Source organism: Rhinolophus sinicus, chromosome 2, assembly GCF_057876585.1.
Source record: "Rhinolophus sinicus isolate RSI-liver-muscle chromosome 2, RSI-T2T, whole genome shotgun sequence".
In the NCBI taxonomy this organism is placed as follows: Eukaryota; Metazoa; Chordata; class Mammalia; order Chiroptera; family Rhinolophidae; genus Rhinolophus; species Rhinolophus sinicus.
Window position 1 is genome coordinate 14803398 of NC_142502.1, and position 25563 is coordinate 14828960.

The 25563-nt window shown below is 46.5% G+C and overlaps 2 protein-coding genes across 2 annotated transcripts in view; one reads left to right on the forward strand and one right to left on the reverse strand.

The window, feature by feature from the left end:
- Nucleotides 1-10678, reverse strand: part of LOC109439616 (UL16-binding protein 1-like) — a 57423-nt gene extending 46745 nt beyond the window's left edge. Inside the window, exon 1 of the mRNA XM_088795397.1 lies at nt 10307-10678. Coding sequence (XP_088651523.1) covers nt 10307-10406 — 100 coding nt within the window. The 5' untranslated portion in view covers nt 10407-10678. The remainder of the gene's footprint in view (nt 1-10306) is intronic.
- Nucleotides 1-25563, forward strand: part of LOC109455392 (UL16-binding protein 3-like) — a 77835-nt gene that overhangs the window by 33869 nt on the left and 18403 nt on the right. The window lies entirely within an intron of this gene.

Genomic DNA, 25563 nt, shown 5'->3' on the forward strand with positions numbered 1-25563 from the left:
TGAAGAATGTGTGAAAGAGGAGTTCTTAGTGCACTTTGTTCATTTAATGGAGAAAAGGCCCGTTGGATGGAAGCACAGCGAGATTTTGGGGCTCTCCAGCCCTCACACCAGGCTAGGATCTCTCCAGCAGCCAGTGGCTACAGGACTCCAACCTAATATCTGCCCATAATACCGGCTGCTTTTACAAGGACCAAGTCAAAGATCCACTAGGGCCAACATGTTGGGGATGCCCAGAGTGATCATAATGATAAACTGAGTGGAGGTGGGGTTACAGCCTGGGAATCAGGGATGGTTTGCCACAGATGGTTGTGGTATAAGGGAGCCCCATACATGAGGAGAACCTTCCCTCAGCTTCCCCAATGTAATTCAATTCATGACAGATTATCGAGCAACAGCATGTATTAGACTCTGTTTACAAAAGTGACAAAAGGACACATTGTATTTCCAATGACCACATGACCAGTGGAGCACACCACTGTACAAGCCCCTCTCACCAGGTGTGATATCCTTACTGTGGACCTGGGTGTTGGGACACGGGGTGGGGGAGAGGAGATGATTAATTTAGCCTGTGGACGTGTCATAAATGGGTGAGCTTTGAGTAAAAAGATTGCCCCCATCCTGCTGGTAGGCCTTGTCAAATCAGTCGAAGGCCTGAAGAGAACAGTAAGACTGACCACCTACAGAAGAGGGAATTCTCCAGCAGACTGTCTTCACACTTCACGTGCACCGCTGGCTCTCCTGAGCTCCAGGATGCCAGCCTACACTGCAGGTTTTAGACTTGACAGCCTCCATAATCACGTGAGCCAATACTTTATAATATATCTGTCTGTTTATCTATCTATCTCTTTGTCCACATCATCATGGTATGTCTCTCTGGAGTACTGAAACAAGAGGGAAAGGGAGACTTAACAGGAGGTGATATTTGTGCCCAGCTTTCCAGATTCCAGGCTCTTGGCCAGTAAGAACCAGATACTGACAGAGGAATGGGCCACAACAGAAAGCCTAGAGGTGCGATGGTGGGAACCAGCCGACTGGCCAGTGGCCAGACTTTAGAGTAATAAAGAGGAAGTAATAAAATAAAGTAATAAAGAGGAATTGGAGAGGAAGAAATTTCAGGAGGTGACATGGGACAGAGAGGGAGACTATGTGGGAAAGGCCTGGCAGTCATGAGTTTCAAGAAGAAAAGTCATTAGGAACACACACACACATACACACAGGGCTTAGAGGGTTCATCTACCTCAGAGCTGCTAAGCCCTCTTCTCTGACTTGGTTACCTGGAAGCTCCTGCATCACAGTGATGGGCAGGACCTATAACAGTGAATTTGCACACCTCCCATTCCAGGCCTGGTATATGCTGCAGGGCCCATGGTGCCATGCTGATGAGGTAGAGGAGGGAGAAGCTGATGAAGGTTGGAGCACAGAAGGATGAGAAGGGAATATAAAAGGGGGGACCTGGTTTTATACAAGGAGCAACATGTGATAGAGACATGGGAGGCTTAAAATTTTTTTAAGTATCTGTTGTATTTATTGACATATTTCCCTACTGACATCAAATTCTGCATTTTTTTTTCCTAAATTCTCATTTTTAACAACTTTCTCAAAAATTTTAAAACAAGTGAAAACTTACAAAAACATTGCACGTGCATTAAGAAACTTCCATTCCTGAGCTATGTGTGAGTCAGCTGTCACCTGATATCCCATCACTGCTGCATACTCTAGTGTATTTCTTAAAAACCGGGCACAATCTCTAATATCATCCCAATCATCAAAATGACTTATCATTGATACATTAGCGCCAGCACTTCCTTAGTCCCCATCAATGTCCTCTATTCACCAATGACATTCAGGAAAAGGGCCTGAAGGACTGAGGTATTTGTATCTCCCTGTAATGCTAAGGATGTAGTTTATGAGTGTTTTATTTGCCAATTTTGTGATTTGTATGCTTTTTAAAGATGTGTGGAGAGATTTGTATGTAGATGGTCACTGTCCTTGTGGGTCACCCAGAAGTCATCATTAATATATCTGAAAGATTTAAATTTTTTCATTTCAGCCTTTTGGTTTCATTTTTGACAATGGTTCAGATTACCTAGACTGCCAGGTAGAGAGAAATAGAACTCTTTTACCAACAATTTTCAGTAGATTTTCCCTTTGCTGGATAATTGGCTTGTTGCTAATTTTTTACTATGAAAAGAATGGTACACTGAAAAACTATATCTCTACATGCTATTAGGTCCATGTTTGTGAAACTGAAACTAATGCTCAGATTGCCATGGTGTAAGATGAGCATATTGTCAACAATACTAGATATTGTTAAATTATGTTTCACAGCGCTGATTCCATTCATACGCATACCAACCATGCGAGAGAATTCCCGCTATTTCATTTCCTCTCCAGTGGTTAAGGTTGATATATTTTAAATGATTAGACAATTTCATGGGTGTGTAGCGGTGTCTCTTGTACTTTTCATTTGTATTATCTTGATTATTTGTAAGATTTTAATCTCTTCAGTAGTGTAATTTCCACCCATGAACGCCTCACATCCTTTGTTCTGTATCTCAGAAGAATTTGTCAGGTTCTAATTTATTCATAGGAGCTCTTTACATATTCTAGATACTAGTCCTTTGTCATAAAAGGATTAAATGACATTGAGAAGAAGAAATGTTTGTTACTTCTCACTGAAGGAGGTGAGTCAGTGGGAAGGGATCACAGGAAAGTCACTGCTGGGATAGAAGGCGCTGGGCAAAATCAGAAAAATCGTCATTATTTAAGATCCATATTATTTTTTTAATCCAGTTATCAGGATAAAACTGAGATGGACTTCTTACTGGTTAAGAGTAGTCCTTAAATTCTGTTTCTATAGCAATCTAGCAGAATCCCTGGTTTTATTTACTTCATGATGTGAAAGAGTAATGATCACCAAAAATTCTGTGCATTATAAAACAAAATTTGTAAATAATTGTTTTTACACTATAGATATGTAGATTAAATAGCATTACATAGTGGAAAATTTCTCAAAGAAACAATAAAATATAACGTTTTGTCTTTTTAAAAGACAGTGAGTTTCAACCAGGACACAGGAGGAATCCCTGAGGTTCTGCAGTCTCTTATGGTGTTTTATTATCAATATTATTTGCAAAAACAAGGTCCTAGTGCAGACTTGTATCTCATTTTCCACAACCAAAGGAGAAGATACAAAAATGTTCTCTCTGCTAAAGTGTCTTGCTCAAGTAGTTAAAAAGCTAAGTGCAGAAATTCTAACAATTAACACCAAGATAAAAAGGAACCAAATTAATTCAAGTGCAGACGTGGGGCCGGCCTGGTGGCTCAAGCAGTTGGAGCTCCGTACTTCTAACACCAAAGGCTGCCAGTTCAATTCCTACATGAGCCAGTGGGCTCTCAACCACAAGTTAGCCAGTTCAACTCCTCGAGTCCCTCAGGGACAGTGGGCTGCGTCCCCTGCAACTAAGATTGAACACGGCACCTTGAGCTGAGCTGCCGCTGAGCTCCAGGATGGCTCAGTTGGTTGGAGTGTGCCCTGTTCAACCACAAGGTTGCTGGTTTGACTCCCGCAAGGGATGGTGGGCTGTGCCCCCGGCAACTAGCAATGGCAACTGGACCTGGAGCTGAGCTCCATCCTCTACAACTAAGACTGAAAGGACAACAACTTGATTTGGAAAAAGTCCTGGAAATACACAGTGTTCTCCAATAAAGTCCTGTTCCCCTTCCCCAATAAAATCTTTAAAAAAAGAAAAGAAAGTACAGACGTGACTTATCACCAAATGGAAAGAGGACATGAAATTTGCATCTACTGCATCATTGTCATCATGACCTTCCGGAGGGCTCTCCATTTGCTGGATGATTGCAGCTCCTGAGAGTCAACAGATGATCATCTATACATGGAAAGGCAGCCAACCCAAAGGGACAGCTGCTGAACTAGACCACACTCTCAGGAGCTTGAGCAGCAGCATCTGCCATCAAAAAAGAGACAGGTATTTGTCCTAGTGGCCAATGAAATCCTGGGTTAGTTCCCCAGGGGCTCCTGACGCCAATCACTTCCCATCTCAGCGCCCCACCTGACTGAGAGTCCTCTATTTCCCCTCAGTCCTTACCCCACCATGGGCCCTGCAGCATATACCAATGTCCTCCCTTCATTATCACATGACAGAGTCAGGCCCAGGCCCTGCTACAGACTGACGGGGCTCAGGAGTCAAGGTGCAAGTGCACTGGACTACTCCCTCTACTGAAGTCCTGATTCTAAAGCACCCCTGGGGAGCCCTGTCCAAAGAGAGGGGCGTGGATCCTAGTTCCCCTAGCATTGGGGAGGGTGCAGGCAAAGATCCTTCTTTCCCCTCCTCTCTCATGTTCTCCTCACCCTGGTAACAGCACACGAGCTCTGAGAATGACTGTGTGCTCTGCCACATCCATTCCTCGTCCAGCTCAGAAGTGGGCAACAGCAGCTCAGCCCTGTTATCACGCAATAGCCTAGTCGTCTGTCCCCTTATGCCTTTCCCTAAAAGAAAGAAGAGTCTGTGAGATTGTCCCTTTCAGGGACCTTGCTTTACCTTTATGCTTACACTTCATGCCTCTCTGTTTGGCCCCCAAAAGATGGTTGGTCAGCCAATGATGGGTAAGATTTCTCATGGGAGAAACAACCTAAGCCAGGCAGAACCGTGTGGGGACCACCAGGAGAACTCACGGGGTTGATAGAGGTGGGCACAGCCCCCCACCTTCCCCCGGCTAAGGAGAGCTTCTGCCTCTGTGGCTAGATTCCTTCCCACAACCTGCTTGGGAAGTGAGCCAATGATGTAATAACATCAGTTCTCCTTCCATTCTTAACAATAAGTTTTAGCATGAAGGATTTGTCCCTGGGGAGGCACATAGCATAATTGTTAAGACATCATAGGACTTTCTATTCCGGCTGTTTGCAGGCAAGGGTGATTGATTTGAGTCAGTTTTCTGATATGATGTATGAGACTCACAGACTGTGGAAAAGACAATGTTACTTCCTTGTATGATTATCAATAAAAGCCACAAGACGGCCCGATCCTTTGAGACTGTGAAACCCTTGGCCCTCTGTGCATTAACTTTATTTGACTTCTTGTTTCTTTGTTAAACCCAACGCCGCCCCTTCTCGTTCCCTCACTGCCCGTGTGCACTGGACATGACACAGCCCCACTATTTTCCCAGTCACCTCTGCTCAAGGCAGGGGACCCCCGTGGCTCAGGATCTGGAGTCTGCAGGAGGCTGGATGCCCGGTGATCACACCAGGGCTCAGCCAGGAATCCTAGGTGTGCACGGAGAACTGCCTTCTTCTAACCACATCTTGCACAGTCTTACTGTTCACTCTCTGCCTAATTGGCCATCCTGAAGCCACTTTCTGTGGTAATGCAGTCCTGAACTCCAGGCTTTTCAGTAGGGTCTGCAAGGCCTTCCAGCCCTTTTCCTGGGATTAGACACTGGCCCCTCTCCTCTTAGCCCCCTGGATGAGCCCCCTTACCTTGGACACATCACATGGAGCCACCATGCTGCTCACAGCTGAATGTGAGGACTGTACATGGTATATGTTCCTGCTGTCCCCACACACCCTTATAGGCTCAAACAAACTCTCCCAAACAGAAACTCTGCATCAGGACTAAAATCTATAACCCTTTATCATCAACAGGCCTTAAACCTTGCTTTGGGACCCTCCCTTTCCACTGGCACTAACAATAAGGAGATATCAGAACTCGGGGCTAGGCTGTCCCAGTGATTGCCATCAGGCCATATGAGGTCTTACTCTCCTGGTCTCATTACCATGATGACAAGGTTCAGTGAGGCAACAGGGGTCGGGCTGGGAATTCAGCCCTCCCCATCCTCACTCCAGGCCATCTGCCCCTCATTCCCACTCAATTCTGCCCTCAGTACCTGGTAATTGTAAATGAAACAGGATGCCAATTGTGATCAAGCAGGGGAGGAAGACAACAGAGAAGATACAGCTGGTGGTTGTGGCTTTGGATTGGGTTGTGGCTGGGACCACAGTTGGTGGGGCTGCAATGGAATGAAACACAAGAGTGAAAGCTCTTGTCCAAACCTCCTCAGCACCTGCTGCCCCAGGTAATCCTACCACGCAGACATTTTCTACCCCTCTATGTGTGGCAGCCACTATGATAGATTCTAGGTTTGGAAGGAAAAGAGGAGATGGGCCTGTGTTCCTGGGGCTCGTACAGCCAATGAGGGAAGTTAGAATATGAGCAGTCACTGTGCTGTGACAGAGGTGACACACGAGGAGGGAAGGGGGTAGAGAAGTCCTCTCAGGAGCTGACAATTGAGGTGGTATGGAAGGATTTATAGAAATAGACCAGGTGAGATGGGAAAGAAACGTGATGCTAAGAAGAGAAACAGTACAAAGAAACGGTTTGGACACAGAATGATGCCCTCATATTTGGGGTCAGTAAGAAATCCACAGTGAGTGGTCCAAAGTCATGTACAGTGAGGAAGAGATGTCAGGAGGTGAGAAGGAAAAGGAAGGATGGTAGGACATAGTCATGGCCATTATTTGCCCAAGAAGAATCCACAGTGGATGGATCACTCTCAAACACACACACACACACACACACACACACACACACACACACACTTGGTAAGTCAATCTCATCAAAAGAGAACTACCATGTCATCCCTCTCCTCTCGCTAACCTGTTGTTGGCAGCTCTTCCTTTCAGTATACCAAGAATTCATCACGCCATTCCTTGCAGACGCTCACTGGGATACTGGTGGAGGTCATGGTCAAATCCTTGTCATGCTCCCACTTCTCTTTCATCCGTTCGCCTCCAGGATGATCGACTGTATACTTTCTGTTCTCCAAGTCAAAGAGGAGGAATCTCTGTCCATCGAAACCAAACTCCCAGGACCCACTGATGGATCCATTGGCTTCCCACGGACACATGAACCTGCCCTGCAGGGAGAAAAAATCTGCAGCCCACCATGAAAAAGACATCAGCCTCTGCTCTTCACAGATCCTTTGACCCCACCTGGTATCCAGCCCTCTGCTGTGCTCCAAATTCTTGGTCCTCCCCTCTCCTCTGTGTCATGGCCCTCTTGGGTGGCAGCAACATCTAATATTTACATAAACACAAAGCTCCCTAACCCTCCATCTGTTCTACTTCTGCCCTGAGCCTTTCAAACTTACCTATGGTTGTAATAATCTCTGGTTTAATGTCAGGCAGTGCCTTTTTGAGCTCTTCCGTCAGGTCTTTCAGAGTTTCTGTCTGTGTTTTCCAGGCACCTGTGGCATTCACCTTCATCCCCAGAGGACCGATGGGTTCAGCCATCTTGCTACTACAGGTATAAATAAGAAATGTGTTTCCATTGACCTGGCCTTGAACCTCACACCATGGTTGTCTATTAGGAGTGATGGTGAAGTTGTAGCAAAGAGAGGGAGCATCTGTGAAGGAAAAACACAGGTGATGGTTGGGGTTGGAAAAAAAGGACCCATAAGCATCTCTCCCCCATCTCTGTGATGGCAAGAGAATCCCAACTGATGGCTGGACTGGCAGAGCAAGGATTGACCCTGCATGGCGCCTCCCTTCACCAGTTGAAGGCCAGCACCCCTCCCTTGCTTGAGGAGTTCCAGGAGGCCTCTGCTTGGTAAGAAGCCACACATTCCCAGATATGTCCCTTCTGCCCACCAGGCCAATACCCACCATCAGTCAGCCCATAACCATTGCAGGGACAGGCCAGGCTGGATAGGGGGAAAAAATAGTCTAGGTGGCAGAGGATTGTCACAAACTAGCCTGTACCCTGCAGGGAGAAGGTAGATTGTCAGGGGGCTACTCTTGAAGAAGCTGGATGACAGTGGGTGCAGGGTGAGGACAGGACCCACCATTGGAGAAGGAAGAGTTGACATGTGTCACGGAATTTAGCACGGCCCCTGGGAGATGGTGCTAACCTGCTATCAGGATGGGTTTTGGGACTTTGGGAAAAGGAATGGCTACACTGTATGGCATAAAATAGCAGGAACTTCCTAGGCAGACAGTACAGGGAGGGATTAAAAGGCTCCAAGAAACACATATGTCAGAATGGATATAGTATGAAAAGCTAGGACGAAAAAACAGAAACGGTTCACAAACTATGCTCCATGGGAAGGCCTGGAGGACCCTCTGTTTATCAAACTTATAAAGAATGCATGATGATGATGGGGTTCAAGTCAGCCCCCCCCCCAAAACGTGCCACTTCGGCGTATCAAATATTTCTAGTTAAAGTTACTTAAGAAACGGCAGTACACTGTGACCTGCCTTTGTCCCCCTGAAAACAGGAAAGAAACTTCCCATGTGAAAGATACCCTCCCTGTCCAGGAGGTAGACAGACATCTTTAGCAACACAAATTGGGAAGTGAGAAGCCTGTATAAATAAACCTTCTTATTTCCTTTTTTTTTTTTTAAGATTTTTTCTTTATTGGGAAAGGGGAACAGGACTTTATTGGGTAACTGTATACTTCCAGGCCTTTTTTCCAAGTAAGTTGTAGTCCTTTCAATATTAGTTGTGAAGGGCACAGCTCAGCTCCAGGTCCAGTTGCCATTTCTAGTTGCTGGGGGCACAGCCCACCATCCTTTGCCCGTGTGGGAATCGAACTGGCAGCCTTCAGAGTTAGGAGCATGGAGCTCTAACGGCCTGAGCCACCGATCCAACCCTGAAACCTTCTTATTTCTTAACTAATTTACTATTCCAAAGCGAAACTCCTGTTTCAATTTTTCAAAAATTTGTTTCTTTGTCTAAAAGGTATAAAAGCTGCCTACTTCCCTCAATTCAGAGAGTCTTATATTTCTATGGGTCTGAAGAAAGAAGTGATTTTTCAGTCATGGAAATGACCACGGTCACGGGGAACAAATGAGATGCAGAAGCAGCTGGCCCTGATCTTAACACCAAATATGTTGCACCTGCATGACACTCAGGTCACACCTATGGCTTCATGCTGTGTCAAAGGCCCCCTTGGACCAAGGAATCCAGTCTACAGAAAGGAGAGGGGGGCAGTGGCCCAACTGAGTGGGGCCCACACCCTCTCACAGTCACTCCACCCAGAAGCCACAGGCAGGACAGGGCAGGTTTATGGCTTTTGACACACAGAGGAGGCTCCCTGAGAGATAATTCCCTAAGGGACAGGGGCACCCATATCTGGGACACCCTATATACCCTAAACATGGGGTCAGCAGTATAGGAAAGTATAATTCTGGACCCCAATTCTTTTGCATGTTGTCTGGCTGCTTCTGCCCCACAGAGGTGAGGTGTGTAGCACACACAGAGACAGGCACTAACTGGCCTGGAAAGATCACAATATTCACTATCTGCCTGTGCTTTGCTGCTGTGTAATGAATGAGCCTCACATGCTGCTGCTTCCTCAGCAGGTAGAAAATATGGGCTTGGGACCTAAGGGTGGAGTGAGATGCCTTTCCTTACCGTGATGCCCAAGGCCACACTGTGGGAAAGTGTGCTTCCTGTCCCTCCTACTCTAGGTTCCCTGGGCCAGGTGCAGAGGCTTTTACTGAGGTGAGTCCTCAGGAAAGGGGGATGAGGGGCCACTTGGTGGAGGAAGTGGTTAGGGTCACTTCAGAGATGGGAACGTCTTGGAGGCCCTGGAGTTCTTGGGACTCCCAAAGAATTGGGAATAAAGCCAGTATGGACTGGGGTGGGGAGGAGTGATTGGTGAGGGGAAGTGGCAGGGGAAGTGAATGCCTGGGGCTGCCGGTTAGGTGATCTGCTGGCAGAGCTGCTGGAACGTTCAAGGGTTGAGAGCAGTGGGGTGGCTTGCGTGGGGAAGTCGAGTGTGCACATGTGGTTTTCCTGCGGTAGCCACCCTGGGGGAAGGGCCCTTTGAGACGCCTGGGGACCTGAGGCGAGACTCTGGCTCCCAGTTCCCCAGAAGCGGGCTGGAGACTGACGCCTGGAGTTGGGGGTAGGGAGGGAAGGGGTTGCTGCACAAGAATTTACCGCGGCACCTTCTCTTTCTCCTTCCCTACCCTCCCGCCCCCCCACCCCGCACTTTGGCCCAGAATTAGGTTTTCGCCCAAGTCGCCTCAGTTTTAATCCTTTCGTTGCCTGGAAGGCGACAAACAGCCCCGGATGCCTCCCAGGCAGAAACTAGCCGGTAGAGAGGAAGGCGACGCCACCTGGAGTGAAGGTTGACAAATCCCAATGGGCTCGGGGTCTCCGTCCGGGGTCTCAATGCTCCCCAGCCCGCCCCGCCCCTGCCTCCCCCCTCAGCCCCTCCCCCACACCCCCACAGCCCGTACCTTCTCCCCTTCACACGCCCATAGGTTCCATCCCTAACTCACCCCTGCTGGCCGCCAAGGGACGCTCCGCTGCCCAGGGACACTCGCGCAGCAGTAGGACCAGGAAAACAAGACAAGACTTGGAGCCCGCAGATCGCACCATGGCGACAAGCAGTCAAGAAGGCGAATCTAAAGAGGCGGAGAGGCGTGTCTGCAGAGAGATCCAGGAAAGAGTTTCCTCCTACCGCCGTTTCTCTCGGGCTGGTTGTCGCTCTGCTGGCGCGAGGAGAGACAACTACAGGAGGTGACTTGAACGGGAAAGCATTGCCGGCGAATGGCCGGCGGAGGACGACAGATCAAGATAAAAATCACGGGAAAATTCGCTTACGCAAGCGACCCGCCGCCTGGTGGGGAGCTTGCCCGACAGATGCAGGCTATTGGGCGGCAGGGGGCGGCCACGCCCCGCAATACGTCCCCTTTGACTTCTGTTATCTGCGGTAAGACCTCAACCGCGGAAACAGCACCTGATCACCTCCTCAGCCCACTCCCCTGCCACCACCTAAGCATGAAGCCGCTTCTGGAAAGCGTCTGGCATCGGAGAAGTCAGGACAGGGGGTGGTCCTGCAGGGTCTCAACCCACAGTCACCTACAAACAATCCCTTCGCCCTACACTGCTCAAACATGAGGTCTGACAAGTTAGCGAACTTGTACCGCTGTTGCTAACCTTTTTTGTTATTAGAGGGATTATTCATTATGAATTTGTACCAACTAGATAAGCAGTTAACCAAGTTTACTATGTGGAAGTGCTGAAAAGGCTGCAAGAAAAAGTTAGTTGACCTAAACTTTTCGCCAACAATTGATGGCTCTTGCATCACGACAATGCACCAGCTCACACGGCACTGTCTGTGAGGGAGTTTTTAGCCAGTAAACAAATAACTGTATTGGCACACCCTCCCTACTCACCATATCGGGCCCCCAATGACTTCTTTCTTTACCTGAAGATAAAGGAAATATTGAAAGGAAGACATTTTGATGACATTCAGGACATCAAGGGTGATACGACAGCTCTGATGGCAATTCCAGAAAGACCCAAAATTGCTTTGAAGGGTGGACTAGGCGCTGGCGTTGGTGCATAGCTTCCCAAGGGGAGTACTTGGAAGGTGACAGTAGTGATATTCAGCAATGAGCTATGTAGCACTTTTTCTAGGGTGAGTTTGTGATCTTAATTGTCTGATCTCGTGCTTTCCCACTTAAAAGCTCCATCATCTCCACTGCCCTCCATCCTCGAACTTCCCAGCATGCTCTGCCAGCAGATCACCTGACCTGCAGCCCCTGGCGCTCACTTCACCAGACACATCTCACTTGCGTTCAAGACTCAAGACTCCCCACTCCAGCTCACCATGTTTTATTACCCATTTCTTTGCAGTTCAAATATGCCAGTGCCTCCAAAAGTTTTCCATCTTTGAAAAGACCTAATCACTTCCTCCACCAAGTGGCACCTTATCCCTCTTGCCTGACACACCCCAGAAAAAGCCTCTGCACCTGGCGCAGGGAACCTAGAGTGGGAGGGACAGGAAGCACTTTTTTTCAAATTATGAGCCTGGGAATGATGGTAAGGAAGGGCACTCTCACTCTACCCTTTGGCCCAAACCCACCTTTTCTACTCACTGAGGAGGCAGCAGCACATAAAGGTCATAGATTTAGGCAGGAGGCTGTGAACCTTTTCTACAAAGGGCGGATAGTGAATGCTGTCATCTTTGCAGTCCACTCAGCATCTGCCTCTGTATGCACTGCACACCTTCACCTTCCAATACGAAAGAGGCAAAGACAACACACGAACGAATAGGGAAACCAGATTTGTACACTTTCCTAGACTGCAGACCCTAGATTTAGGGCATATAGGGTGTTCCAGATATAGGAGCCCCTGACCCCTAGGAAATCAGCTCCCAAGGAGCCTCCTCTGTTTGTTGAAGAACCAGAAACACATCCTATCCTTCCCATGGCTTCTAGGTGGAGTGAATGTCACAGGTATGGGCCACTGCACCATCCTTTCCATAGGCTGGATTCCTTGGCACAAGTTGGCCTTTGAGACACTGCATGAAGCCATAGGTGTGACCTGAGGGTCGTGCTGGTGCAACATTTCTGGTGTCAAGATCAGGGCCACCTGCTTCTGCATCTTATTTCTTCCCGTGACCCTGCTCATTTCAGTGGCCAAAGAATCACTTCTATCTTATGGTCACTGGGCCTTTCTGTCCTAATTACACTCATGATGGGGACCTCTGGTTTCTCATAACCAGAGGCCTCATCTCTACTAGGCCCAGTACTTTACCAGGAGCCTCTATAAATGTGTGGATGTCCCTGCTGGAAGTGGCATGGCCTTGCTTCCCAACTCTAGGGGTCTGTGCTGTGATTCTCCAGTAGGAATGCCATCAAGTCCCCATAGCAACCTTGTCCTACTACAGCTACCTCTAGTACCATAGGGCTGCTGGGTCTTATGGCCCAAGAACAAAGTCCAGCCACAGTATTGTCTATGACTTCAACAGCAGGGTTGAGTCATTACAACAGAGATCTTTGGTCTGTAAAGTCTGGAGTATTTAATATATACCCATTTATAGAAGGTCTTTGGACCAGCCTGGCAATTAAATACTGATAGGAAAGGGATCGCATCCCTGCATCTTTACAGAGGTTTAGGGAAGGCCAGAAGGAATCACAGCACTTGCTGTCACATTGAAGGGTCCTTCCTCATTGCAACCTGGCATCTCCTTCTAGTGAGGGGCTCCAGATCCAATGAGTGGCTCAGTTCTGGAAACTGGACAAAGGATCCAGTCTTCTTGTTGGGAGGCTGCTTTACCTCCTAGTCATTCATCCTTGTGCTTTATCTTTGTTGTTATTATTTAAATCCAGGGGTCTCTCTGTTGGCTGTCCATCCATTTTGCCTCTTCTGTCACAGCAGCAGTGGTGACTGGATGTACTGTAATCCTTGCTTCCCTTATTAGTTGTATTAGCCCCAAGGAGACAGGCTGTCTCCTTTCTTTGTTCCAACCCCAAGATGTGCCCCAGTGGCTGCCACAAGTAGAGGGGTAGAAACTGTCTGCATTTTATGATTATGTGGGGCCACAGGATTGAGGAAGCATCTCCTTATATTTAGTGTCTGGACAAGGCTGTCACCCTTGGTGTTTCCAATGCAGCCCCACCAACCACTTCCTCAGCCACAGCCCCATTTACCACAGCCCAAGTCACAGCGCCATCCAAGGCTACGACCATCACGCCCATGGCCTGGATCGTCCCTCTGATCCTCACCTGCTCAATCAAAATTGGCATCCTAGGTGAGCCTTTTACAGTAACAGATACTGAGGGCACAAATGAGTGGGAATGAGGGGCAGAGGGCCTAGAGTGAGGATGGGGAAGGGTGAATTCCCAGCCCGACCTCTTCCCCCTCACTGAACCTCTCATCATGGAAATGAGACAGGGGAATGAGACCTCATATCGCCGATAGCAATTATTGGGACAGCTCAGCCCTGAGTTGTGTTATTTCCTCACTGTTAGTGCCAGTGGGAAAGGGAGGAGCTTGTTGATGATAAAGAGATTCAGGAATTTCAGTCCTGAATCAGATTCTCTGGGAGAGTCTGTTTGGGTTCAGTGTGGGTGGTGTGGGGACAGCAGGGACACATGGCGTGGGCAGCACTCACATTCGGGTGAGAGCAGCATGGTGGCTCCATGTGATGTGTCCAAGGTAAGGGGGCTCATCCAGGGGTCTAAGAGGAGAGGGACCAGGGTCTCATCCCAGGAAAAGGAAGGGAAGGCCTTTCAGATCCAACTAAGACGGGTAGAGTTCAGGGCTGTGTCCCCACAAAAAGTGGCTTCGGGGACAGCAGATAAGGAAGAAGGCAAACAGTAGGGAAAGTGCAGGATGAGGTTAGAAGGAAGGCAATTCTCCGTGCACACCTGGGATTCCTGGCTGAGCCCTGCGCAATCACCTGACAGCCAGCCTCCTGCAGACTCAGATCCTGAGCCCCTGAGGGCCCCTGCCTTGAGCAGAGGTGACTGAGGAGATAGGTGGGGCTGAGCTGCTGTTTCTCACAGCTGACCCTGACCTGGGTGGATGGGGCAGGGCTGGGACTGTCATACTGAGAGCTCTGTGTACTTTAGCTAAGAGGCTGGTAGGCAAGGGAAAAGAAGGATGCTTGTCTGTTACCCTCCCCAGGCTAGAGGTGTCAGGATACAGGGCCTCCTCTCCATCAAACTTCCCACCAGGTCTTAGGCTCTCCCATCACAGGCAGAATCAGTGATTTATGTTAGTGACGTATTTCTCTCAGTCACCTCTGCTCAAGGCAGGGGCCCCTCAGTGGCTCAGGACCTGAGTGAGGGGAGCAGATGATTCATTACTCGCTTTAGTCCAGAGCCCAAAAGCTCTATAGCAGGGACTGGAGCTGACTCTCTATGCGCAAAGGGAGGTAAAGGTTGCTACAGGCTGCTGGTCCCAGGGCAGGGGTGGCAGGTGCAGGGTAATACATGACTTTGTGAGTGGAGGGCTCAAGATGGGGAGTGATTGGGGTGCGGTAGCCCCAGGAGAACCGACCCTGGATATCCTCAGCCACTAGTACCATCACTTGTTCTTTTCTGCAGGCTGACGATGCTACCAGGAAGCCCAGGATAGTGGGTCTATCTCAGCGATTCCACTTTTGGTTGGAGGCCTTTGGATGACCTGCTGTTCATTTTCAGACCACGGTGATAGAGCAGATGCAACATTTCATGTCTTTTATTGCATTTGCTGATTATCCTATTCAGTGCTTTTTTTTAAAAAAAACACATTAAGTCACATTTTGTTGGTACTAAGGGATGAAATTGTTACATTTAAACTGTAATTGCTTGAATAAGAAATCTCAACAAAAACGACATTTTCTGTCTTCTCCTTTCTGGAGAATCAGATGCATCTCTGCTTCCTGACTGGTTCTTACAAATGATATCGCCAAAAAATATCATGTGAGGTTATAGAAACTCAGGAGATCTGTCTGTGTCCTAGAACAATCTTATTGTAGTCAAACACAGGAACATTATATTTATGATTGTTTCCTTTAGTGACTTATTTCGCTATAAAGATGTGTAAGTAAATACCTTTATATTCGAAAAACTTTAATTACTTTGGAGTTTTGTTTTATAATGCAGTAAACAATTCAGGGCATTTCACTATTCCTCCATGGTATGGGGTAAATATTACCAGTGATTCTGCTAGGTTTCTTGTGGAAACAGATTTTAAGGATCACTCTTAACTTTATAGGTATCCTGTGTCAGTCTCAAACATTATTCTGATACTCTGGATGCAAACAAATACCCTGGGACTTAAGCAATGACAATTTTTCTGATTTCGCCCCATTCCCCCACCCCAGCAGTGACTTTCCCGTGAAGCCCTCCCCCACACACTCCCCTTTTCAGTGAGAAGAAAATCTTCACCACAGAATCATCTCTACTTCTCAAAGTTGTTTTATTTCCCCATGGACAAAGGGTCAGTATTCGGAATATAGTATAATGAACTCCTACAAATAAATAAGGATAAGTCTAATACTCCTCAAGTTAGGCAAATACTTTATGCTCTTCACCGATGGTGAACACACTTGTGGAAAGACTGAATGTGTCCCACGTCATCAAGATAAAGCAAAAGAACAATGGGATGCCCTGATACGCCCATCACACTGACAAAATGTCAGTATCTCTGTAAGAAGTGGTGCCCAGGAGATGAAAAACAGGAGTCCTGACATTGTTAGTAGCAGTGAGAATTGAATCATGTCTATCTCACCTCATCCCGACAGGGGATGAGGGTTTAGCCTACAGAAGTGCCAGTGTTGGTCCCAGGCTGGTAAGCATGGGTCAAAAACATGTAGATATTGGGGTGTTTGTTTTAGTTAGTGTCACAGCAAAAAAATGAACAATAAGATATCTTACTGAAGAACAATATCTTTTCAGTGTTGTTAAAAGATTTCTGTTTCTCCCTACTTCAGGCAAAGTAATCCCAACTATTTAAAAAGAAACAACCAAAATGCCCAACAAAAAACTTTTAAACCTTTCCCATATATATTTTTAGGACTACTGGTTAATATACAATTATAGTGTCCACATAATCTAAATTCACATACATTTAAAAATTAAACAGATCACTAAAAAGGGCTAATAAAAACCATAACCCACATCTTCAGCACATCAAGGAAATGAAAAATACCTAAATCCATCAGCTCTTTGACCCTAAAGGACATTATCAGAACAACTGTTGAAACTTGAATGGGGTCTGAGGATTACACAGCAGTCAAGTGATGTGAAATCTATCTTTGGGATTACATTCTGGTGATTTGGGAGTGTTCAGTTTGTGGGAGATACATGCTAAAGTACATGGCATCAGAGGACATCACAACAAATGGGGGATATGAGTGTGACAGCACTGTCATAAGGTTCAGGAAAAGAAGTACTCTGTACAGTAGTCACAACTTCTGTATCAGTTTACAAATTTTTCAAAAGTTTTTATAGTTATTAAAAGAATTTAAGAAAACATAATTTTCAGAATTTCGTGTTAGAAGTAAAATAGCTCAACAAATGCAATACGGACCCTGATGTTTCGTCATAGGCCGGTCCTTCCCCTTGTTCCCGTCTCACCCTTCTGTGCTCCAGCCTTCGTCAGCTTCTCCCTCCTCTACCTCATCAGCATGGCAGCCCAGGCCTGGAATGGGAGGTGTGCAAACTCCCTGTTATATGTCCTGCCCAGCACTGTGATGCAGGAGCTTCCAGGTAACCAAGTCAGAGAAGAGGGCTTAGCAGCTCTGAGGTAGCTAGAACCTCTAAGCCAAGTGTGTGTGTGTGTGTGTGTGTGTGTGTGTGTGTGTGTGTGTGTGTGTTCCTACTGGCTTTCCTGCCTGAAACTCATGACTGCCAGGGATTTCCCACATAGCCTCCCTCTCCGTCCCACGTCACCTCATGAAATCTCTTCTTCTCCAATACTCTAAGGTCAGGTCACTAGCCAATCTGCTGGTCCATGCCATCATGTCTCTAAGCTTCTGTTCTGGAACATTCCTCCATCAAGTATCTTGTTATCACTGAACTATAGCCTATCGGCCATGAAAACTGGGCACAAATATCACCACCGGTTGTCTTCCTTTCCCACCTGTTTGACTCAGGGTTCTCCAGAGAGACAGACCACCATGATGTAGGTAGATAGACACATAGGTGCTTAGATAGATATAGATTTGATTGATTGATTGATTGATTGATTATAAATTTGGCTCACGTGATTATGGAGGCTGTCAAGTCTAAAACCTGCAGTGCAGGCCGGCATCCTGGAGCCCAGGAGAGCCAGCGGTGCACGTGAAGTGTGAAGACAGTCTGCTGGAGAATTCCCTCTTCTGTAGGTGGTCAGTCTTACTGTTCTCTTCAGGCCTTCGACTGATTTGACAAGGCCTACCAGCAGGATGGGGGCAATCTTTTTACTCAAATCTCACCCATTTATGACACGTCCACAGGCTAAATTAATCATCTCCTCTCCCCCACCCCGTGTCCCAACACCCAGGTCCACAGTAAGGATATCACACCTGGTGAGAGGTGCTTGTACAGTGGTGTGCTCCACCGGTCATGTGGTCATTGGAAATACAATGTGTCCCTTTGTCACTTTTGTAAACAGAGTCTAATACATGCTGTTGCTCAATCATCTGTCATGAATTGAATTACATTGGGGAAGCTGAGGGAAGGTTCTCCTCATGTATGGGGCTCACTTATACCACAACCATCTGTGGCAAACCATCCCTGATTCCCGGGCTGTAACCCCACCTCCACTCAGTTTATCACTATGATCACTCTGGGCATCCCCAACATGTTGCCCCAATGGATCTTTGACTTGGTCCTTGGAAAGGCAGCAGGTATTGTGGGCAGAAATGAGATGGGAATTAGAGGCTGCTGAGGAGACCTTAGCCTGGGGTGAGGACTGGAGAACCCAAGTCCCACTGAGCCTCCAGCCAATGGGCCTTTTCTCCATTGAATGAACGAAGTACACTAAGAACTAACTCCTCTTCCACACATTTTCCATGTGAAGATGATCAGCTCAAGTGACAGTATTGATAATGTATAAAGATAAAATTTGTATGATAATAACAGCACAAAGAGGGGGAGAGTGACAAAGTTATATTGGAAGAAAATTGGTATGAATCTGAACTAGATTATTTAAGGTTAAGAGGCTAATGGTAATCTCCCAGGCAACTAGTTAAGAAAAAGATTCAAAATAATACAGAAAAAGAAACAAGGAAGTAGAAAGAGTTAAGACGGAAGTGGTTAATTGTGTCTAAGACCTGTGAGATATGAAGGATGAGGGAAGTGGAATTGGCCGAGGACAAACTTCAGATCACTACGCACATTTGGATACGAAGTTCTGAAGAGCAAGGCCCAAAACAGAAATGAACAAAAGTTTAATTAATTACCTACAGAATGTAATTTATGAGATTCTTTAAGTGCTGGATTTAGTGTTTATAAAAGGTCATTCCATTTGACAGTACTGTGTAGGTTAGATAGTCTCACTTTGCAATTATCCCAAATATACAGAATGATTGCCATGAAATTGTAGTTTACCATAAATATATGATTTATAGGTAACCAAATAATTTTTGCTTCTGGATTTGTTTTTTATCGAGGCAAATATATAATGATTAAAAGTGGGTAAGAACAATAATCTTAAATTTCCAGGTTGATGAATTTTTCCTTATGTTTTAGCCAAATAATTTCAAGAAAAAAAATTCAAATATTCTTGCAAAATTTACAGCAAAAGTTGAATATAGTATCTCCTTTAAAAAGGTGACATGATATACATGTGGAGTCTCCAAATGACTTAGAGAGAATTATATAATTGCTTAGAATCACTGGGCAAAGTGTCAGGAGCAAAACCCAGCCTAGTCCCGATGGGCATGGATGGACCCGCCTGCCCCACCGGGCAGCTGCCAAACCTCTGTGATCAAGGCCTGGACAAGTCAGAGGGAGCAGGTCTCCACCCACTGCCCTCTAGCAACGTTCCCTCCCTGCTGCTCCTCCATTATGTCCTCCCTTTTCATATCGAACCTCCACGGTCACAGACACACGGGTCTTTCCCCATCACACATGTACCCCTCACTTCTCTCTGTCCCCCACACTGACTGTCCATCTCCATACCCTCTGCCCCAGCCATCCAGGAGGGCTCCGGTTTCTCCACAGGCTCCCTAACATCTGTTTCCTGTCCTGTGATGATCGCCATCTAGTGTGTGTGAAGTGGCATCTCTTTGTGGTTTTGATCTGCATTTGCCTGATGGCTGATGATAGGAGCATCTTTTCATGTGTTTATTGGCCATCTGTATTCCTCTTGGGAGAAACGTTTGTTTTTAAATTGGATTATTTATCAGTATATTATTGAGTGTAATAGTTCTTTATATATTCTGGATACCAGTCCCTTGCCAGAGATATGATTGGAAAATATTTTCTCTCCTTCTATAAGTTGTGTTTTCACTTTCTTGAGGGTGTCTTTTGAAGTACAAATGTCCTAAGTTTTGGAAAAGTCAATTTATCTACTTTTTTTTTGTCATTTGTGCTACTAGTGTATTTAAGAAGGTTTTGCCAAACAAGTTCACAAAGATTTACTCCTATCTTTTCTTTTTTTTAGTATGTTTTCTTCTAATCTTTCATAGTTTTATTTCACATATATGAATATGTATAATCCATTTTGAGTTAACTTTTGTGTATAGTGTGAAGGATAGCAGAATATGCCACCCTCAAATATCTGCTTTCACACACTGATTATTTTGAGTTGTAGACATGTGAAAACAGCCAAGCAGGAGAAGACTTCTGTTTTAGCCTAAAGACAGTCCTCAAAAGGAACTCAGTTGTCATTCCCTCCCTGGGAGTTTCATCAACCAGGGAGGACTGACTCATCACAGGAGAAAAGTTGCCACAACACCCAGACAGACTTTGGCACACTTTCGTGTCATTTTCCCCTGAAAATGTGACCTAGCCGAACAATCACCTGTCCTGCGTCTTTTGGAGAAAAATTAATATAAGACCCGGTATTATATTATATTAATTATATTATATTAATTATATTATATTATATTATACTATACTATACTATACTATACTATACTATACTATACTATATTATATTATATTATATTATATTATATTATGTTATATAAGACCCGGTCATATATTATAGTAAAATAAGACCGGGTCTTATCTTAATTTTTGCCCCATAAGATGCATTAGAGCTGATTGTCCGGCTAGGTCTTATTTTTGGGGAAACATGGTACTTCTCATCTATTTATCTAAAAGCCCATTTATCTTTACTAAAAATCATTTGCCCTCCTGTAAGAGGCCTACAACACCCCCACCCTTTGCCCACCTTTCCCTATTAAGATATTTAATCCTGAATTCTAGAGTATCTCTCATCTGTATTAGAGGTATACGTGTTAATAAACTTCTGTCTGTGTTTCTCTTGTTAATCTGTCTTTTGTCACCTGGGTCAAAAGGGCGGAGAGAAAGTCATTTTCTTCCCTTGTAGGTGTAAGGAGAGCCTTGAACTTCATGGTTTGCGTGGGACTATCTTTACCACGTGTTCTTGATTTCTGAGTCGGTGTCTATCGAGTCATTTTTCTCCTCATTATTAATCACCTTTTCTTGCTTTTTAGCACGTCTAGAAATCTTTTGATTGGAGGCTTGAACATTGTGATTTGGTACATTGGTAAATGTGTGTAGCCCTTCAGCAGCAGGCTCAGGGAGCCAGAAAGAAGCAGGCTGAGTGCACAAGCCCCAGGGGTCCATGGGGGCCCAGCCTCCTTTAATCCTCACCACTGACTCCTAGTGTCTAAAGCTGGTGTCCTGCCTTCCTGCTGCTCCTACTGGGAATGCAGCCTGACCTCGGCCTGCTGGGCTGGCCAGTGAAGCCCTTCTCAGTCTCCTTCCAGCAGGAGCTAAAGCCAGAGCCCTGTGCCCACAGCTCTGTGAATGGGATCCCCTTCCCTGGGACAGACCTGCACCCACCACGCCACTGCCCTGCCCCAGTCTAGGTGTAACACTCCCTGTGTCCCTGCTGCCTCCACACACAGCACGAGACAGAGTGATCCCTGGTATGTTTTAGGCAACTGAAAGGATGGAATCATTTCCTACATGACAGTGTGAACACATTAATATATTTTATTAAACAAAAAAACAAACAAACAAACAAAAAAATCCTTCCTAACTATTCTTCCTCTTAATTGAATAGAAAATGCCAGCTGCCACTCCAATTCCACCTGACACAGGGAAATCTGACGGAAAGAGAGTCAGAGTAAAACTAACAGTCCTAACTGATTGTGAGTAAATCTCTTACGACTGCAAAGGTTTCAAAATGACCAAGTCAACACAGAGGCCTTTTCAAGGGCCATGGAGGGAGCTTGCACAGGTGACGGGTTCTGGAGTTAAGATCTTCAGCTTCTTGGTGAACCCATGACTGAGAAGAAGATAATATATTGTGTTGGAAGCCAGACTGTCACCAGGGGACTGTTTTTGCCATCAAGGTGTGATTTGACATTGTCACCTTCTCAAAGTCCAGAGAAGAAACATCAGGTAATGGAAGAGCTGTTATGACATTGGGAAAGTTGCTGCACTAAATCATGCTCTCCTCAGAGACCAAAGTATTTGTTCATCAAAAGTTGGTGCAAGTCCTGGCTTGTATTGGGACTAAACTGCACCCACGCCAGGCCTTCTAGATCTTGGCCCCTGCCCCACACAGGAGCAGGGACTCGGTTTGCCCCTCCCCTCGCAGCACTGTGGCGTTGCCTGTAAATACCTTGTTTCCCCAAGCACAGAGTACCCCCAGCCCTACTGTGGAGTATGGGGGCTCAGCACTAAGAAAGGGCATCATTTCCATGTAGAGATGGATCAGGGCACAGGTGAGACCAGGGCTCACCTCTCCCACGTCCTTACCAGACTACATCCTGCCCAATGGCCAGGCCAGCCTGCTTCTCACCTTCCATGGTACCTGATCTCCTGCTTACTTTCAAGATGATGACAATTAAGACTGAGCACATGACGATCACTGGGAAAATCCATGCAATTAACTGGATGAGTGAAGACTGCTGGGTATCTGAGGCCTTTAATGATGGCACTGGAACAAAGGGAATGAGGAAAAACCTTGTAAAACCAAAAAATACACCTTTCTCAGCACCTACTTCCCCCAGGCAGCACATGTCATCCAGTCATCACTACATTTCCTGACTTACTGTGTGACAGCCCACTATTAGGTAGTGTGGTCTGAAGATGTACAGGGGTTGTGCCCTGTCCTTATGGAGTTCATATTTCTACTGAGGGAGACAGCAGTTGGTCATCTGATTATCACACAGTTGGTCACGTTCATGTGTATAGACCTCTTTAAGGCTGATAGAACTAGAGGTGTTTAATTCTATCTGAGGAAGGGATGAAGGCTCCATAAGAAGTGATATTCGATCTGGTTGAATAACTGTAACAGACGAAGAAGAGAAGGCCTGGAAGCACAATAGTGCATAGAGATTTGGGGACCATCTAACAGTCCAGGGCGACTGGATCAGTGGTTAATTGGAGAAGGGGACTCCTGTGCTGAGGCAGGTGGGATGGGAAAGGAGGATGCTGGGAAATCATATGGCAGTCACTGACTTTCCAAATAAAAAGTCCACCAGAAAATCAACCAGTCTATCTATACATTAAATTATCAAATTTACAGACATATTCATCTCACAGAGTTGGCATTAGACCTTCAAAGAGAGCTACGAGGTTGTCCACCTCCCTGATCAGATACCTGAGGGTTCCAGCATTTTCTCCACATATTCTACGAATTCCCTAAACCAGTGAGAGCTTAGGGAAGAGCTTAGGGAGAGCAATCTCCCACTGAGATCTTTCTGAAATACTCGGCCACTTCCTTATTGTTCTCCCAGTCTTCTTTGATTTCTCTAACTCTAGGATCAATCACTGTCCAGTTCAATTTCTTTGTCAGAGTGGAGGGTGCTCTGTCCATTGAAGCTGGACTTCTAGGACTCACATGTGTATCCTTCTGTCTGACACTGACAGGACATCTTGGCCTGCAGGGTGGGAGGACCTGCCATCCCACACACAGACGTCATCCTCTCTCTTGAGCTCAACCATCTCCTAGTAGCTCAAGTGTGTCTCTGCACAGTTAGGGGCCTCTATTATTTTCATGACTTGCCCTTTCTTGCCATCAGGTCCACTGTGTCTCTGAGGTGGGACCAGAGTTCAGTTCCTTTACACAAAGGCCCTGCCCTGCCTGTGCCCCGCCCCTTCCCTCTCCTGCTGACTGTCTCCATCTCCCTTCACTTACCTTGGTCTTGTTTTCCCCCAGTTTGTTGACAGGCATGTTCCTCCTGAGCTCTCACCTCACTTCTCAGCGTTTGGGTCAATTCTGTCCACACTTCTCTCCCAGGGGACCCCAAGGTTTGACCTTGTTGCTGTCACTGTCATACTGAAGGAAAGGCTTTTGGATCCACTGAGCCCGGACTCCACACCAGGGCTGTCCACGTCTGTGCTGTGATTTGACAGTGAGGCTGAGGCAAAGAGAGTGAGCACCTGTGAGTGAAAGATGCAGGTGTGGCCCTGGGGACTCCCTCTGAATGGCCTGGCCGCTGAGAGGGGTCTGCATTTCATCCCCCACCACCTTCTGCATCCTTAGTTCTGTCTCACCTTTAACTGTCTGAGGTAGTAAAGTACTTTGATGTGACCATGGACCCCGGCTGCACATACTGTTACCAGGTGGATTCATCTGACAGTTGTTTTTAATGACATCTACCAAGGTTTGAGGTACAAAATTCAAGAAAGTGTCTGTCCCCCTGGGACTCATATTGTAGATAAACACACAGGACTTTCAACAGAAGTGAGGAAAGACCCCATAGGACACATGCCAAATTCACGATGGGTCCTGGGTATTCAGGAAAGGCTTCCTGGAAGAGGAGCTGGGACCTGGCAGGAGAGGGATAGTTGTGACATGTGAGCACAGAACCACGCACAGTGCCTTAGGCTAGGGTTCCTGGTATACTGGGGTAAGTACCATCCTGGGATCCAGTTTAGCTATTTTTACAGAAACACAATTGCTTCCTAAGCAGACAACAACTGTTCTTCCACCCTGGGCCTTTCAAACTTACCAGTGGTTGTAGAAATCTCTGGTTTTATGTCAAGCAGTTGCTTTTTGAGCTCTTTCATCGGGTCTTTCAAAGTTTCTGTCTGTCTCTCCCAGGCCTTTGAGCCATTCTCCTTCCTCCCCAGAGCACCAAGGAGTTTGACCTCCTTCCTAACACAGTGATCCTAGAAATGTGTTTCCATCGATCTGGCCTTGAACTTCATACCATGGTTTCCATCAGGAATGACAGTGAAGTTACAGCAAAGATAGATTATTTCAGGTCAGGGCTGACTGTGCGTAAAAGACTAAATGAACCCCTCCCCCATCTCTGTGACAGGAAGAAAATCCCCCTGATGGCAGGGCTGGCAGAGCAAGGACTGACCCTGTTCTTCCCCGACCTTCATCAGCTAAAGGCTAGTGCCCCTCCCTTGCTTGTGCAGGATCATGACGCCTCTGCCTGGCAAAAATAACACATCCCCAGATATGTGTCTTCTGTTCACCAGGCCAACACCCAACCTATTAGCATGAGTCACCCCGTGACCACTGCAGGGATGTGCCAGATGCCTATGGAAGAAAGGCCTAGATGCCAGAGGATTGTCAGAAATGAACCTAGTGTCCTGTGGGGGAGATGGAGAGCACATAGGGAGCTACTCCTGGGGAAGCTGTATCATAGTGGGGGTGTGGTGAGGAGAGGCGTGGGGGTGGGGGCAGGGTGAGGACACTGATAGATCCCAAAGTTGGAGAAGGCAGCATTGACAATCATGGGTCACAGGACTTCGCACAGCCCTGGGAGGTGGTGCTAACCTGATAAGATGGGTCTTACAAGCTTGGAAAAAAGCATGGCTACACTTTATAAAATAGAAAAGGCAGAACTCTGAGGCAGTAGGTGAAGGAAACGATCAAATGCCTCAGACAGGTGAATATGCCAGGGTAGCTATAATAGGAAAAAGCAGAAAAGTGTCCAGTCAACCATGCTCCATGGGAAAGCCTGAAGATAAACTCTTGTTTATCAAGCCTATGAGCAAGCATGGGTGAGAAAAGTGCCAGAATTCTCAAAAGGCTCAACGATGACCTTTGTTGAACATCAGGGTGGTGGTAGGAGTCGGTGTTCCCCAAAATGTGTTCTAGTTGTAATGAGGATGGAAAATGTCGAAATAATGGATGCCAGGTGGAAATGTTCTATGTCAGGAGC